This window comes from Delphinapterus leucas, chromosome 7 (genome assembly GCF_059928025.1).
Source record: "Delphinapterus leucas isolate spDelLeu-1000000601 "Yukka" chromosome 7, BTC_Dleu_Yukka2, whole genome shotgun sequence".
Taxonomy (NCBI): Eukaryota; Metazoa; Chordata; class Mammalia; order Artiodactyla; family Monodontidae; genus Delphinapterus; species Delphinapterus leucas.
This window is the reverse complement of record NC_143135.1, coordinates 54,227,888-54,245,330: the sequence shown is the minus strand read 5'-3', so window position 1 is coordinate 54,245,330 and position 17,443 is coordinate 54,227,888. Positions and strand designations below refer to the sequence as shown.

Below are 17,443 nucleotides of genomic sequence, written 5' to 3'. Positions count from 1 at the left end.
GCTAATTTAGAGGGGCTGGGCAGGGGCAAGGGGGATGTCTGGATGAGAGAAGAGTGAGGATACGTATGAGGGGAGAGTGGTGGGACGGGCCTGACCGTATTCCTCCCCAGACTGATCAACTCCTGTCCCACTCATGGCTGAGTCCAAGGCCTGACACAGAGCAGACATCCATCCAGGTTGGCCCAATGACTTAATGTTGTTAACTCACTTTCTCCAAGCTCCCTAAAAACTCATCTTTTCTCTTTAGCAGAAATGTCTTTCGGGAAGTTTGGGGGTGAATTGAAGTGGGGAGAAAGTTAAATGGTGGTAAGCTTATTGGAATAAAGTGACCAGACTTTAGGACAGGCAGTGATGACCTCTCTAGGAAGGTTCTGGAATGGCCAGGGAGGAACTGAGTGAGATGTATGTATGGAACAAAAGAGCTGGATTAAAGCAATCCTAACTCCTTCTCAGCCCTCACCTTTACAGTGGGTGATTGCTTTCACCTAGTGTGAAAGGTCTTGGTCTATTGCTTGCCCTACCACACCTTCGTCAGAAAAACGGGGGATGGGATAAGGCAGAGGGACCCGTCCCCACCTCCAAGACAAAGAGGTTCTGTGGGCACAGGTCAGCCAGATGACCAGGAAGGGGAGGAAAGTTGGTTGTTCCAGGTTGAACTGGCCAGTGGAAGAGGGGTTGACCCCTCAGTTCTGTCCAGCAGTTTTTTTTTTTTTGCGGTACGCAGGCCTCTCACTGTTGTGGCCTCTCCCGTTGCGGAGCACAGGCTCTGGACGCACAGGCTCAGCGGCCATGGCTCACGGGCCCAGCCGCTCCGCAGCATGTGGGATCTTCCCGGACTGGGGCACGAACCCGTGTCCCCTGCATCGGCAGGCGGACTCTCAACCACTGCGCCACCAGGGAAGCCCTGTCCAGCAGTTTTGAAGTACCCCTGGCAAGCCTGGGCAGGCACTCTTACAGGAATGCTCCTATTCAGAAAACCCAATGTAATTAGAGTCATACTACACCATGGCGCTAACCCTTAAGACAATTCTACATTTCACATATATAGAATCCAACATTTAAGTGACTTGGACACAATCACACAGCTTTTCAGTGGAGGGCCAGGATCCTAAGCTAGGGCTGTTAGACACCAACCAGGACATGAAATATGTAACAGCACTCCGCAGGGACTAATGCCAACAGGCTCCAACTCGGCGCCTGCTGCCTCAATGCAGTGCTGGGTCAGGTTACTCCCCTCCACCCCTCAGGCCTCGTGAAGGACCACATAGCCAGCCCTGCCAACAGCCACAGCTGAGCCCAGCCCAGCAGCTGGCATCCATAGACCCTGAGGAACTAGAACTCAGGCCTCTACCCTAGGCTTCCTTTTCAAGTGACTGATGACTCTCTTTGGTTGGAGGTGCCCATGTCCTTCAACACTCCTCTAACTGGTCCTTATATAGTCTGGTTTCTAGGACTCAGTCTGAGACCCTCTTCCATAAATCATCCACTCACATAGCTTCAAATGCCATGTATGCTTCTGATTCTCAAATTTGTATCTTTAGTCCAGATCTCTCACTTGAGCTCCAGATCCGCATTTTTTACTCTCTTTAAGCTCTCCACCAGGATATGTATCTCGCCCTGACTTCAAACTCAACAAATCCCAAACTTACTTGATGATAACTCACCCCATACCTGCTTCTTTCTGTATAACTCAGATATATTTGATTTTCTATCTCCAGTGCCTCTATCACCATTATCTCTTACTTGAACTACCACATTCTCCTCCCTGGTATCCCTCCTCCTTTTACTCCATTCTCCACCCTTTCAAGAGCTTTCCAAATTCAAATTCTTAACATGGCTTTCAAAGCCCTGTGTGACTTAATTCCTGTTCATCTCTTCAGAAACCCATCACTTGTTCTTCTGCGATAACCAGCCTCTTTTTTCTTTCCTGATTCCTCTCATCCTTCAGTTCTTAACGTGCTGTTCATCTTCAAGGAAGTCTTCCCTTCTCTGGTTCCCTTGTGCACACTCCCAGAGCTCCCTATACCCTTTCTCTGTGACACCCATCCCAAACGTGACTGTCACAATTATTTGTCAGACACTACATAAGTGCCATAGGGCAAGGTGTCTTATTCACTGTACTCCTAGCACCTATCACGACACAACTTTCCAGTTTGTTGACGGGAGGGCACAGTGCCGTATGGTTTCCACATAGTAGGGCTCATGAAATGAATCCTCTGTCTCTTTTTGTGCTTTCTCCACATTTTCCTTTGAGAATCAAGCCTTATTTGGGGGCTAGGGCACCTTACCAAGTGAAGCAGGTCCTGACTTCTCTCTCATTCAGGTAGATCCCCTCTGCATCCTAGTCAAGGGTTGAAGCAAAAAAAAAAAAAAAAAAAAAAAGAAAAAGAAGAAGAGGGGAAAAAGTATCTCAGACATGCCACAGCTGATCCCAGAGTAAGCCTAATAAAAATCCAATAGACTAAATGATTGTGCCTTTGTGTGTGTGTTGGGGGTGTGTGTATGGCAGGATGGCTTTAGAAAAGTGAGTACTTGGGACTTCCCTGGCGGTCCAGTGGTTAAGAACTCTGAGCTCCCAATGCAGGGGGCCCGGGTTCGGTCCCTGGTCAGGGAACTAGATCCCATGTGCGTGGCACAACTGAGAGTTCACATGGCTCAACTAAGGAGCCCACGAGCCACAACTAAGGAGCCTGCCTGCCGCAACTAAGACCTGGCACAGCCAAATAAATAAATAAATAAAATATATATTTAAAAAGTCCATCTATCAAGGTTCTTTAAAAAAGCAAAGTGTGTACTCTTCAGAGGTGGAATTGAAGCAATCTTTAACTCCTTTTCAGTCATCCCTTTTACAAAGCACAGTCCAAATTGTGTCCTCAGGCAAGGATCCTGGCTCACCTCTTGCCAGTGTCTATCTGTTGATCCAGGCAAGGCTGCCCCTCCTTGACACACAAAAGAGGGACTAGTTGAAGAATATCATATGGTCGGCAGTGAGAGAAACATTCAATTCATGCAGGCTTGGCTAGGAAAGCTAGTATTTGAAAAGCTGTTGTTTGGAAAACTAGGTGAGTTGTAGGAAATTCTAATTTTTTTTTTTCCGGTATGCGGGGCTCTCACTGTTGTGGCCTCTCCCATTGCGGAGCACAGGCTCCGGACGCGCAGGCTCAGCGGCCATGGCTCACGGGCCCAGCCGCTCCGCGGCATGTGGGATCTTCCCGGACCGGGGCATGAATCTGCGTCCCCTGCACCGGCAGGCGGACTCTCAACCACTGCGCCACCAGGGAAGCCCGGAAATTCTAATTTGTTTTACATCTTATAAGGCACTTTGGTCATTGCCAAAGATAGGACCCTAGACATATGTGGCTTATGCAGTAAGTTTTTTCTGTTTCCAATATGTCCCCCTTCATTGTGTGAAGCTGGAAGGTTCATGCATTTACTCCAGAGCTCATAAAGTTAAGAATGCTGTGTGCTTATGGATCATTAATGTTTAATTGAAAAGTTATTAGCTTTTAACCTTGTAAATCACCCAGGCTTGGAGTAGAAATTTACTGCAGTATCACTTAAGACTAATGACAAAAAAAGTCATAATTACTAAACATCCTTCCCATGAACAGGATTGCTGCTGGCCTATACAGCCCCCTTCACTCAGAAATTGGAAAAAAGTGTGTCGTGAGACACAACTCTTCCAAGGCACATACCGTGAGGCTTCAGCCTGTACTAACCCCCTCCCCCAACTGGGTACCATTGTGCAGTGCACAAACTGTATAGCTAAACATGTGGCCCTGCCTTTATATAAGTGTACAGATACATTAAATATAAACCAGGGATAAAACATTACCAGAAGCCTCATTCAGAACAGTATCATTTAACACTTTCACCTATAGCGAGGTGATTAATGCTGAAATATAGCCTAGATTATAGCAGAATTGTGTATAAAATTACACAATTCTATCTTCTAGAAAAATAACTGTGGCATTGGCAAATCAAATAGAAAAAGTGAATAAGCAAGTCTGAGATCACCTGAAAATGGTTAGTTCCTTGTATAGATTCACGACCACCTATGTTTATTAGATAATTGCTAGTAGAACAAATAACTGCACCAAGATGAAACCAGGAAACCCTGTATTAGCTTGGAAAGTTTACCTAATGGTCACACTGATAAATGACTCAGAGATATCCAAAGTATGGAAATGCCTGAGAGTAAACAATGCCTTATAATACATTAAACGAAAATTATACCTATTTCTTAAAATGATTCATTTATTAATTGCTATTAAGTAATTTAGCTCTAAAAGAGCCAAAAGAAACAAGTACTAATTGTGGAAAGGATTTCGAACTTCTCCTTTTGGAAAGTAAAAAAAAGTGTACACGACTACGATAGTTTATTAGTTCCTTGACATTACCACATGACACATTTTACATGGCATGAGAAAAAAATGGTCAAATGGTCTCATCTTTCTGGAAGTCAACTCAAAAGCTGAATGCAAGTAGCATTTTTGGACTTTATAGCAGGGAATGGAATTTCCTTTATAACGAAAACAAAATCATGTAATTTTCCCCAAAGATTTAGGCACTTTGCAGCAGGCTGTTGCCAATCTAGTAAAACTGGTATGAAGAAATACTTTATAGTGTAAATATTTAAACACAAACCCTATGATTACATTCAACAAAGAAGTGAGCGATGTCTCAAATGTATATTTCATTCTGACAAATACACACTGGAATCACCCCATGGAGAAATGCAGTGGGAAGGACTTTCGACCTTCCATATTTGCGGAAGGTCTAGAGAATGGCGGAGGGGGGCAAACTCCCAGAACGAGATAGTGAACATTTGAGGCCTTGCAGGACACACACATGTCTGTAACATATTCTTCTTTTTTTTTTTTAAATTAATTAATTTATTTTTGGCTGTGTTGGGTCTTCGTTTCTGTGAGAGGGCTTTCTCTAGTTGCAGCGAGCGGGGGCCACTCCTCATTGCGGTGTGCAGGCCTCTCACTGTCGCGGTCTCTCTTGTTGTGGAGCACAGGCTCCAGATGTGCAGGCTCAGTAGTTGTGGCTCACAGGCCCAGTTGCTCCGTGGCATATGGGATCCTCCTAGACCAGGGCTCGAACCCGTGTCCCCTGCACTGGCAGGCAGATTCTCAACCACTGCGCCACCAGGGAAGCCCCCTCCTCTCCTTATTACTGTATGTTTCAACAATGCTTTTAAAGTGTAAAGATCATTCTTACTTTGCAGGCCATACAACCGCAGACTGGATTTCGTCTGTGGCCTGTAGTTCACCAACCCCTGGTCCAGAGCCATTGGATATCATAGAACTTTCATCGTTTTCTTTTAGGTGCAGATGACGTCAGGATGAATATTTGTAGGGAACCATATTTCTGTGCTTAAAGATTTCTCTAATAAATGTGCTCTGCTGCAACCTTAGAGTTACTTCTGCACACTCGATTTAAAAGTGATGATATGCAGATCTGACATTTGCCAGAGAAGTTTCAGAAGCTTTATGACATTTTCGTAAATATTTAAATTACCAATGACTAAATCTGGTGCACACTGCAACACTGTGCTCCTTAAAAGCCATGAAGCAGGTCTCGTAATAAGGGTTAAAAAGGAACTGAGAGCAAAGTGTGACCTGTGATTGGTGCTGTAATATTGACAGCTGCTGAGCTAAACAGAGTGGGACAATTTTAGGTCACTTGCAGGCCTGTAATCGAGTGGGTTTTAGGGTTTTCTAGTAGGAAATATTCTTGTGATCATTTTCTATGCTAGCTACCAACCAAAACAGGGAGCAATTTGCTGATTTAATGATAATGAAGGTCTTGTGAAACAATACCAGATATTTAAAGTGTGTAAAGATGGCGGTCAGTCTGCTTATTCCAAATGTGTGTCAACAACAGCAGAAATTCTGTAGGTAACAATACCGCTTAAATTCCTTAGTGATCTGTCTTCTCCTTAGCTGCTCTGATTGCCACCTTTGTTTTCCACCTTTCCCTCAAATATGTCAAGGTTTCATTACCCAAGGTGAAAGGTTATGGTCTAAAGCTAGAGTTTTATCTTCAGTGTGAATTTCAAGTGAAGAAGTGTCTTTATCTGGGTCTAGGTAATGTCCAAATAAGATAAAATACTGAAAAAAAAGATAAAATACTGAAACATTAATTACGAAGCATAAATTTATCTACTTTTGACTTATTTTTACAGAGGGACTAAACATGTTTGGGTTTGTTGATAAACATGTCCTTTTACCACATTCAAAAACTGTACTATAAAGAAACATATGCTGGGACTTCCCTGGTGGCACAGTGGTTAAGAATCCACCTGCCAATGCAGGGGACACAGGTTCGAGCCCTGGTCTGGGAAGATCCCACATGCCGCGGAGCAACTAAGCCTGTGTGCCACAACTACTGAGCCTGCACTCTAGAGCCCGCAAGCCACAACTACCAAGCACGTGCGCCACAACTACTGAAGCCTGCATGCCTAGATCCTGTGCTCTGCAACAAGAGAAGCCACCACAATGAGAAACCTGTGCACCATAATGAAGAGTAGCCCCCGCTCGCTGCAACTAGAGAAAGCCCCATGTGCAGCAACGAAGATCCAACTCAGACAAAACTAAGTAAATTAATTAATTAAGAAAAAAAAAGAAACATATGCTTCTATAAATTGAGGTGGTGTATTCATAAATTTGTTAATCTACTACAGAATTCTGATCTGACAGTTAACAATTGTCTAATTCCTCATTTTCACTGGGAATTAAGATTACTAAGGGTTAAGAATTCTAATCAATATACATAAAAATACTAGAAACAATAAAGAAGGAAAGCAATCTTGAAAGGTCTGAAAGAAATGAAGGATGTGTTTTTGTTAAGGAAAAAAGGAGAGTAATTTTGTCCTAAAGTAGCTGCTTAGAGGTTGTCAAATGGTTTACCAGAATGAGAAAGAGGAAAGTAAAGACAAAAACCTGAATGGGTATAGAAAGTTGTAAAGGGTCTGCAGATGGTGGGGGGAGGAGGAGAGGTAGAGAAGGGAATGGGGGCGGGGAGAATATCTTATTCATGTGGTCAAGCTGGCTAAGACTGAATGCATTTATTTATAATTTTAAAATGCTGAGCTCAATGAACTGCCTGATCTCCTTGCTTGGTGCCTGCAATAAATGCTGTACTTGCCTTCACCACACACACACACACACACACACACACACACACACAGACGAAGAGCTCAATAGTGTACAAATGCAAAACTAGAGGTTGAAATTCCCTGTTAAAAGGACAGAGTTTCTTGGATTATTGGTCTGTATTTAATGAGACAAAGCAATTACTGTCACTTTGGTTACAAAGGTAAGTATTTTTTCACAGTGACCTATAATATTATTTAATTAAGCGTTCAAACCTTTTAACAACTTCTCCAAATCAAATTCTAAATGAAGTCTTCTTGACCTCTGACTTTGAGATTTCCCAGAGGGCCCCTGGAAAACCTCAAAGGATTTGTTCTCTCACTTCGTAAAAAGAGAGGTGTTAAACTAATTAGGTTTATTTGATATGTTAAATTGCATGGCAAGCATTGTCAAATAAGTGATGCTTAACCTTCCCTAGATTATAGTTCCATGGGTATGTGTTATTAATGTAAGTATTTCAGAAACTGTATGAAATTTCTAGAAGTTTGTTAATGTCATAGCTGTCCATGATATGTCCTGGTATATCATAACTCCATTTATCTTGAAATGCTGAATGTCACAGAGTCAACCAAATTTCCTTTCCAACTACATTTTAATGAACTCATCAGACCTTTAACCATAGCCATTTTAAGCTTTTCGTCATTCACAGATATTGTTTTACTCTGAAGCCTTCCTGAAAACTCTTGTAATCAGCTACAGGCTTCATTTTCAAGATCTTCTCAGAGATCCATGGAAAAGACTGTAACAGGTACCCTGAGGTACAGGCTTACATAACTTTAAGATCACACCACTGGACTTAATAAGGATTTCCAGAACTAACGGAGAAGCTCATGGGTTCATGAAATTGCTAAACGAAATCAAGAAAGACCTGAATTTATCACATGGGACTGAGTAGAGCGATGAAGAATGATTATGATTCCTTCTATGACTTTTGCTTGGAATATTGCTGGTTCTTCATTTTTTAAATATATATATATATATATATATATATATATATATATATATATTTATTTATTTATTTGGTTGTGCCGGGTCCTAGTTGTAGCAGGCGGGTTCCTTAGTTGCAGCAGGCAGCCTCCTTAGTTGAGGCTCCTTAGTCCTGGCTAGTTCCCTGGCCAGGGATGGAACCCGGCCCCCCCTGCATTGGGAGTGTGGAGTCTTAACCACTGTGCCACCAGGGAAGTCCCTTATTACTGGTTCTTTAATGTTCTATTTTCTGGACTTAAGGAATGCCTTTTCTCTTAAGCTATCTAGCACTTACAGCAATTTAGCAGATCATATCTTTGTAAACAAAAATGAAGCATTTATCTTTTCTCCCTGTCTGAACTCTCCAAAATTTGGAAAAAACTCTTATTGAATACTTATTTCCATGGCAATATAGTTATTTGAACAAGTTCAATAAGAATTTGTTCTCCCTGTAACAGGACACAACTGGAAACACTGATTATATTACCAAGGCTTTGACTGGAATGTCATATTTGAGGATTATGTGCATAGATATGACCAGTTTTAAGGAATTAATAAGGCTGACTTTAAGGAGCCAGTGCTTACAAAGCCCTCCTGGAAAGCTGCCTAGTGCCTGGGTTACAGGGGTCCCAGCCTTACGGGTGAGTTAGGAAGGCCACTTCCTGGCAGGACCAGAAAGCTAAGGATATTTTGGGGACCTGGAGAAGGAGGGATTCATCCAAATGTGAAGGCATGCAAGGGAAGTCTGATGGCAAGTTCTCAGCTTGGCTTACTAGACTCGAGGAATTTAAAAGTCCAATCTGGGATTCCTAATAAAAATTCAAAAGGCCTATGTCATCAATTACTATTTTCATGGCACTTATATAAACAATCAGGCCAAGTTTGATGAGACTAGACTCGTTTTGCAAACAAAAACCGTCTTACCTTGATTATCTTTGACAAAACTAGGGTGATTATAAAGACAAATTTTATGTTTCAATGGAAAAGTATAATATACCCATGTGGATTATCAGATTCTAGTCCTGTTCATTCTCCTTGAGCTATTTTCACCTCTTTGTAAGCCGGATCCTGCCATCTTGCGCATTTTGTCACTAATTAACATTTCCAATTTTCTACCATCCTTCTGACTTGGCATTACTAAGAACAAAAACTGCCCTTTTCCTGAAGCCCTGCAAGCTGAAGCTGGATGTAACTTTAAGGGATTTACCACCACTACAGTTTGGGCCACTCAGGAAGTTCACCAGAACATGGTCCTTTGAGCTCTGGGAAATAACCACGTGTGTGAGACTGCCACTACTATCCTGACTCCACTGTTTAAATAAAGATGCCTTAAGACCAACATCTAGAAATCCTTTGGATTGACTGCCCTCTGTACTCAAAAACTGAGTCTATATAATCTGCTCCAACTATTAATTTTTGCTTTTCCTTGTGTTTCTCCATACATCTATGCCTTCCTTCCCTTTGCAGATCTCTTCTCTCCTAACTTCTAACCTGAATCTTCTCTCTACAGCCACCAACTTGGCTTCTGGTCTGTGAAACTTCTTGGAAAGTTTTAGACAGGGGAAATAAAAGGGTCCAGAATACACCGCTGTGGCATAAAAAGCATTTCGAGCTGAATGCATTTGAGAATCAACAGATGCAGGAAGAGGCTTTTTTCCTGAATTCCCTTTATCTGACTAAAAGCAGAACCTCCCTAAAGGACTCAACTGTCAAATCCTCTCCTGGGAGTTTCAGTGCCACACCTAAAAAGACACTGTCATAGAACTATCTTTTCTCCTACCTATTCTCCTAAGGGCCCATTTATCTTTCCTAAAAGTCATTTGTTTTCCCTTAAGTGCCCTTTCTCGATGTCCCCTTCTCTTATTAAGATGGTATATAAGCTGTAAATTCTGCCTCAAGTTACATTTTTCTCTGAATTTACATTTACATATGTAAATAAAAATCTGCCCTTTCTCTTGCTAATCTGTCCTTTGTCAGTTTATTTCACAGGCCTCAACAACTGAATCTAAGAGGGTAGAGGAGAGGCTTCCCCCATTAAGTACAGTGGCACGCTCCCATAAACCTCAGGAACACTGGCAGCTTTTCGCCAGCCAGCAACTCCAATTAGACATAAACGTTTCCTTATTCTTAAAGGAAGTGCAGGAGTTTAAAAAACAGCACTGAAATTTTCCATTCAGATGGGTCTTGACGGTTCCTTTTTTTTCACTTCCTGTCCCCTGCACAACGGACACTTAGCCAAATTTCAGTCATTACTTCCAAATGTTTACAGCATGGTGAGTAAGCGTAATTTTAGACATTGAAAAATAAGACAAAGTGATCAAACTAATTATATTATGGTATTGATATGATGCACAATGTAAGACAGAGGTAGATCTGCAAATTGCCACGTAGTTGCAAATTCCAATTAGAACTGGTTCTCTTTGAAACATCAGTTTTACATAAACACTTATCCAATAGCACGTCATAAACCACAGGGCTAGAATAATTTTTTCTGTCATGTAAATGTGGAGAGCTAAAACTGTTAAACTTAGCAACAGATGATTTTTTTTCAAGAGCAAAGTAATATGCAACCCATCGGACTCATAAGAAACCCTTGAACTAAATTATTAGTCACCTCTAGGGACATTGGTTAAACTCTGAGGGTGTTGGCATTAAAACAGAACTTAATTTTTTTCAGGCATTTAAAGATTTTCATGCATCGTGTACCTGAAGTTTTTGGTCTCTTGATTTTCTTTGACTCACACCTCTTCCTCTCCTTGGTATATGAAAAACCCTCTTGGTGTAAGGAAAGCCCAGTCCTGGAAATTTTGCACTGAGGTTAAACCATAATATCTAATTCTAAACCAAATACCACTATTTGGGGGGTCTTATTTGTGGATTATTCACAAACAAATGTTTCTCCTGTTCATCATTAATTTATATAATATCACAAGGATAAAAGAGATCACTTCAGGAGTGGCAATGTTTCATGAAAGCACCAAGGTGTGAAGGGGTAGGCAGGTAGAGTGACCAATCAGATGAACACAACCACCTTTCACCTAGTTTTTCCTTAAAAAGAGTCAAACTGCTCTCAATTTTCTGGAGTGAAAATGGCAGCATAGGTAGTACAATAAAATGTGCAAGCTAACTGCTTCTTTCACATCCTCATAAAGTACTAATGTCTTCTAGAATACAATTTGCTATAGGGCTCAGAGACGAGCACCTTTCACATCAGTTGATATGCACACAAGCCACCATCTGCTCAAAAGGAAACAGGTTTTTTTGTACACTCTAGTTAACAGCGACTCTCTCAAGAAAATAAAGTGTGTGTGTGGGGGAATGGTAATAACCCAACCCTGTAATAATACAACCCAGAGTCCTAGAAGGGAAAAAAATTAAGCCATATTGAAATAAAGACAATTTAGCAATATCCTAAAGGTCCCCAGTATTTCCACAATACTTGATATGGCACAGATACAAAGTCTTGAGGGTGCTAATACTTAGGTTGCTAAAAAGGGAGCCATGTGTGAGACAAAAACTAACTTGGAAAATTAAAGAGCCTGGATTTAGTCTCTGCTTTCTGCTCAACCCTTCTAAAACTTATTTGCTGAGCAGTTTCATGCCGTTTGTTTTTACAACAGAAACAAGGGTCTTTGAAGACTTGGCCACAGTGTTACAAGTCTCTAAGGTGCTGGACAGCTTTATTCAATAAGAAACTACAGGTGGCAGTGGCTGAACTGCTCATTCAACAAACTGCTCTAAAGGGCCTCAGTGTCAGGGCATGCTCTCTGTACCCTTAATCTGACCTTAATACTGCAGAACCTTAGCCTCACAGCGTTTAGCATTGTTAGGAAGGATGTACCTTTGTTTTTATACAGGTTCTTTGTACAGAAGTATTTCTTAGTGAAAAGTACAAAAACGACAATGGTGTGAAACAAATGAACTCATTAAAAATTGTTAGATGACTGACAGCCTACGTAGTTGCACACGAATGTAGCCAGACACCAGAATCTTGTGGCAAAATAAACAACAGTCTTACAGGCTTGTGTTGGAACTGTTTAGTTTATATTTTCCTAAGGCACAACCAAAGTTCTTTTAGATTTATATTTTGGCAAGTGTTTTTCTTGCTGGAGGATCATAAAAGCAGGTGGGAAGTATCTGCCTAATGGCATGTTGGCATGCTAAAGTAAGGAAAAGAGTACCTGGACTAAAACTAAGGCCAGCAAGTGAAGAAAAACAACAAAATCTGTATTCGTTTTAAATTTGTACCAAGGCTTCTTACTGAATACTAGAAAAACAACAGAAGTGTCTTATACCTTTGCTTAAAAAAAAAGTGACTTTCCTTTGGAAGCTGTAGCTCAGAATTTAGTCTGGGGTAATGACACCATGTAGTAAAAACAATCTGGATTTTATAATAATGTATAAGCAGGGAAAAGTTGTAAAAATGCTAAATGGTACAGAGCTACAAATATGGTGATATATGAGCAAAGGGGTCAAATCAGGTTTTTATTCCAGGCAGGTGTTATGTTTGTGAAGAGTGATTCAATTTGTTATACATTCAAATCCACATTAGAACTAGCTGCCTTACAATGAGATTTCACTGCCATGTCTTAGCACTTTAATTTTTGGTAGTTCTGTTACAAGTTCAAGTAAGTTAGAGCTGTTTTCAACCCTTATATTTCTTTCCTTCAACAAAATGAAGGAGCAGGTATTCTAATAAGCTTTATGTACATAAGATCCTGATCATTTTAGCTCTAGTTCACCCAACACATTCCCCTGGGCATAACCATGGCCTCTCTGAAAACTGGAAAATATTGCATAATTTTAAAAGTCAGAGTATAACGACATTTACTGGTAACTTCAAATGAGTTATTCTAGGAGGATGAAATATGTTTGCCCACCAATCATGTTTGCCTAGCCATAAAAAACAGTGACAACTTAAAGATCTGCAAAGATCAAAGGAAACGGAGCAACCACCTTTAACTGGGTGGAGGTGGAACATTCTACAGGTGTCCTGGTGACCTTCATAAAGGTTACAAGATGACCCACCCACCCTGCCGGGCTGTGACCACAAACGACATCCCAGAGCCCACCGCAAATCTGGAATATGACAAGTATAGAACCCAGTGGCAGGTCTGAGCTTGCTTATAACACTCGGACCAGCACAGAGGCAGACAATGAAGAACTACCAGAATCCCACAGATAGTTCTTTTTTCTTTTTTTTTTTTTTACCTTGGGAAACCATCCATGAGGTTACTATGACAAAAATATAAATCAAGGCTGAAATAGCTAAGTGCTGCCTCATAGCTGGCCATCTGGATATGGGGTTTTGCCAGTCCTTAGCTGACTGTTTTCATTATTTAATCAAATATTAAGAAAAGTTTAATTCACATGCAAGCCTTGTCAAAAAAGAGAAAAAGGTTAATTTCCTATGATCAGCACAAACTGTTAACCTGTTAAGAAAAGCCCAATATTTCCAGCATTCGAGTATATACATACACATCATGTCTGTTTCTTTTGAAACATCTTAAGAGTGATGGTGAGGAGGGGGAAGACAAATGAGATAAAGACACAAGCTAAACATCCAACAAGCCCCATTCCTCATTCTCTGTATGGCTGGCAGCATTAGTCAGAAAGTCACTCCTTTGCTGCGATGGTCATGATATATTTGAACGTGTAGATCTCTAAAGATTTCCTTAATCATTTGACCCGGCCTATGGTACGTGCTATTTTGTTTTACTGGTGAAATAATTCATCACTGCTTCCTGAGAGGCTCAAACAGGATCACCGGCCAGATTCCGAAGAGAAACTGTTTGGAAACAAGTTAGGACAAAATGAAAGAAGATAAAATTGTTCCATGTTATCCTTGAAAAAGGATGAAAAAGAACCCATGGGCTATGACTACAGTGGTTTGCTAGTGGTTGCCCTGGTATTAATAACCTGAGCAGAGCATATTCTTTGTAGGTCTACACCAGATCTCAGAAACTATTTTTATTTAATTTATTTAAATATATTAAGCATCTACTTTGTCAAGCATAGAGCTGGGCATTTAAATCATCTCAGATCTTTAAAATAACTCTACAATGTAGCTATTAACAGCTCCATTTTACTACTGAAGAAACTAAGGCTTAAAGAAAAGAGACTTGCCCAAGGTCATAGAGCAGTAAGTGGAAGACTTAAGATCCAAGAGCATCTGGTCCCAAAGCCTGTACTCTCTCTCTGCTACATCTCCACCCCACCCCCTTCTTCCACCTCCATCCCATCCTCCCATTACCTCTGTCCTCCACACACACACACACACACACACACACACACACACACACCCTAGGAAGTGGACTTACCTTCACCTTTGGCCTGTATCTCAGGTAAAGTGTTCTTGTATATAAACTGAAAGAAAAGGGGAGGGGGGAAAGCTTTTCAAATTTTTTAAAAATTCAAGTATAGTTGATTTACAATTCTGTGTTAGTTTCAGGTGTACAGCAAAGTGATTCAGATATATATATATATATATATATATTCTTTTTCAGATTATTTTCCATTATAGGTTATTACAAGATATTGAATATAGTTCCCTGTGCTATATAGTAGATCCTTGTTGTTCATCTATTTTATTTATAGTAGTGTGTATCTATTAATCCCAAACTCCTAATTTATCCCTCCCTCCCCACCCCCTTTCCCCTTTGGGAACCACAAGTTTGTTTTCTATGTCTGTGAGTCTATTTCTGTTTTGTAAATAAGTTCAGACAAGTTTTTAAATTCACGCAAACTGGCTTACTGACACATTTAACCACAGTGCCTCTGTATATACAAAGAAAAAGCAACACTGACAAATAAACTTTGTTCATTTAGCAACCGTTTTTTGAGGACCTACTCTATGCAGAACAGTTGGCAAGATCCTAAGGAAGACAGAAATGATCAGCTCTCAGACTGTAACCTCAGGATGTTTGTAGTTTAGTAGGGAGCATTCTGCTCGTGCTTGAAGTGATTCATGACATGATTGCCAGTTTCATCTCTGAAGATATATGGTAGTAAGAATTAAGGTAGTGTATTCCTAGAATATTTTAGAAACGGTTATACCAGCTCTATCAGGATTACAATACAGGTATGAAATAACCAGGAAGGTATCACTTCTTCAGAGAATCCTTTAAAATGAGTCACCTCTAAAGATGAGATCAGATTCTGGGCGTCCCTGGTGGCACAGTGGTTAAGAATCTGCCTGCCAATGCAGGGGACACGGGGTCAAGCCCTGGTCCGGGAAGAACCCACATGCCGCGGAGCAACTAAGCCCGTGCGCCACAACTACTGAGCCTGCACTCTAGAGCCTGCAAGCCACAACTACTGAAGCCTGCGCACCTAGAGCCCGTGCTCTGCAACAAGAGAAGCCACTGCAATGAAAAGCCTGTGCACCACAACGAACAGTAGCCCCCGCTCGCCGCAACTAGAGAAAGCCCGTGTGCAGCAATGAAGACCCAATGCAGCCAAAAATAAATAAATAAATTTATTAAAAAAAAATAAAGATGAGATCAGATTCTAATATATCAGTCCGTACAGCAAAAATAAAGTTAAATTTATCTCTGAAAAATTTATTAAACTGTCCATAACTTAACAGCATACATAGTTTATATATAGTACACGATTTAACTGTATTTGAATAGTAATATATGGTATAAGTACGTATGCAAAACATAACTGTATAGCATGAAAACTTTTCTCCTTTAAATAAGAGAATGAAAAAGAGCACGTATGTTTGAATTTGAGTAACTTAGTGTGGCTATGATGCCATTCTAATGTACCCAAACCTGGAACTGTAAAGAGAAGCATCATATATTATGAATACTTTACTGTCTTAGAATATAATCTTACTCTGACAATTTTTCAGATGTTAATCTCTAAAAGAAAGTTGCCATGTTTTCTCTTCTCTTTAGTGAAGAGTCCTGGACTGGGGCAGAGAAGCCCTGGGTTCCAACCCTTGCTGTCACCTCCACCGCTCCCAACTATTTGTTAAGTACCTACAGCATGGGGGCAAGCACTGGACCCAGAGCTTTATACACACTTCATTCTTAAACTACCCTACTAGGTAGGTATTATTATTCCTGTTTTGCATATGAGAAAGTCTCAAAAAAGGTCAAATATTTCATTCAAGGTGCTACAGCTAGTAAATGCTAGAAGCAGGATTTGAGTTCAGGTGCTGTCTAATCATTATCCAATATATTCTACTCCAACTAGCCAGTGACCTTGAGTGTCACTTCTCTCTGGGCCCCAGTTTCCTTCACCATCAAATTAAGAAGTTATATTAGTTGATTTCTAAGGTCTTGATTGGTCTGGGGAGACAGAAAACTCTGGGTTCAAATCCAGGCAATAACACTAAGATCATGTGTGAGGCACCTGACTTCTCTGAGCCTGTCTTTCCTCAAGTGTAAAACAGGACCATCGTGAGTATTAAAGGAATAATATATATCAAGCCCAGATGAGGCTATGAGCTGAAAACTCAAACTTTTTATTGTGGAAAATTTCAAACATAAACAAAAGTACCTATCATACAAAGTTGTTAAAAATACCTCCTTATCCTTATATTTGCAGCATCTGTGGTGATGTTTCTTGTTACATTACTGATACTGGTTATTTATGCTTTTCCCCTTTTCTCTTTTAGTCTCACCAGATGGGTCAGCTGTTAAGTTAATGTATCTCAGCTCCAAATCCACTCTTCTATATTCCATCCTGTTTGTGATGAAGGAGATGAGACTACAAACTACATTCCTGTCTTGCCAGATGCTCCCTAAGAGGCTCTGCTAATTAGGGCATTTGAGAGAGACTGAAAAGCTGGAGGAGAAAGAAAGGACTTTTCATTTTTGTTTCATTTTTATGAGGGCCACTGGCTTGTGGTTCTTGTGAAGAGCATCCTAACAACACTCCATCACTGTGGCAGCAACAGTTTTTTCCTGTAGCAGCAGTACCATTATTTTAATACATTTATTTATTTTTGGCTGCATTGGGTCTTTGCTGCTGCATGTGGGCTTTCTCTAGTTGTGGCAAGTGGGGGCTACTCTTCGTTGCGGTGCATGGGCTTCTCATTGCGGTGGCTTCTCTTGTTGTGGAGCATGGGCTCTAGGCACGTGGGCTTCAGCAGTTGGGGCACGCAGGCTCAGCAGTTGTGGCCCGCGAGCTCTAGAGTGCTGGCTCAGTAGCTGTGGCGCGCGGGCTTAGCTGCTCCATGGCATATGGGATCTTCCCAGACCAGGGCTTGAACCCGTGTCCCCTGCATTGACAGGTGGGTTCTTAACCACTGTGCCACCAAAGAAGCCCAGAAGTACACTTCTTAAGAGTCCTGGGTCTCA

At 41.0% G+C, this 17,443-nt stretch overlaps 1 protein-coding gene across 2 annotated transcripts in view; it reads right to left on the bottom strand.

Moving 5' to 3' along the window:
• Positions 1-10,443: 10,443 nt before the first annotated feature.
• Positions 10,444-17,443, bottom strand: part of ACER3 (alkaline ceramidase 3) — a 187,643-nt gene continuing 180,643 nt past the window's right edge. For both annotated transcript variants that reach the window (XM_089915337.1, XM_022593886.3), the window contains 2 exons: positions 14,450-14,495; positions 10,444-13,917 (listed from right to left, as the gene is read on the bottom strand). In XM_089915337.1, coding sequence (XP_089771463.1) covers positions 13,864-13,917; positions 14,450-14,495 — 100 coding nt within the window. In that variant the 3' untranslated portion in view covers positions 10,444-13,863. The remainder of the gene's footprint in view (positions 13,918-14,449; positions 14,496-17,443) is intronic.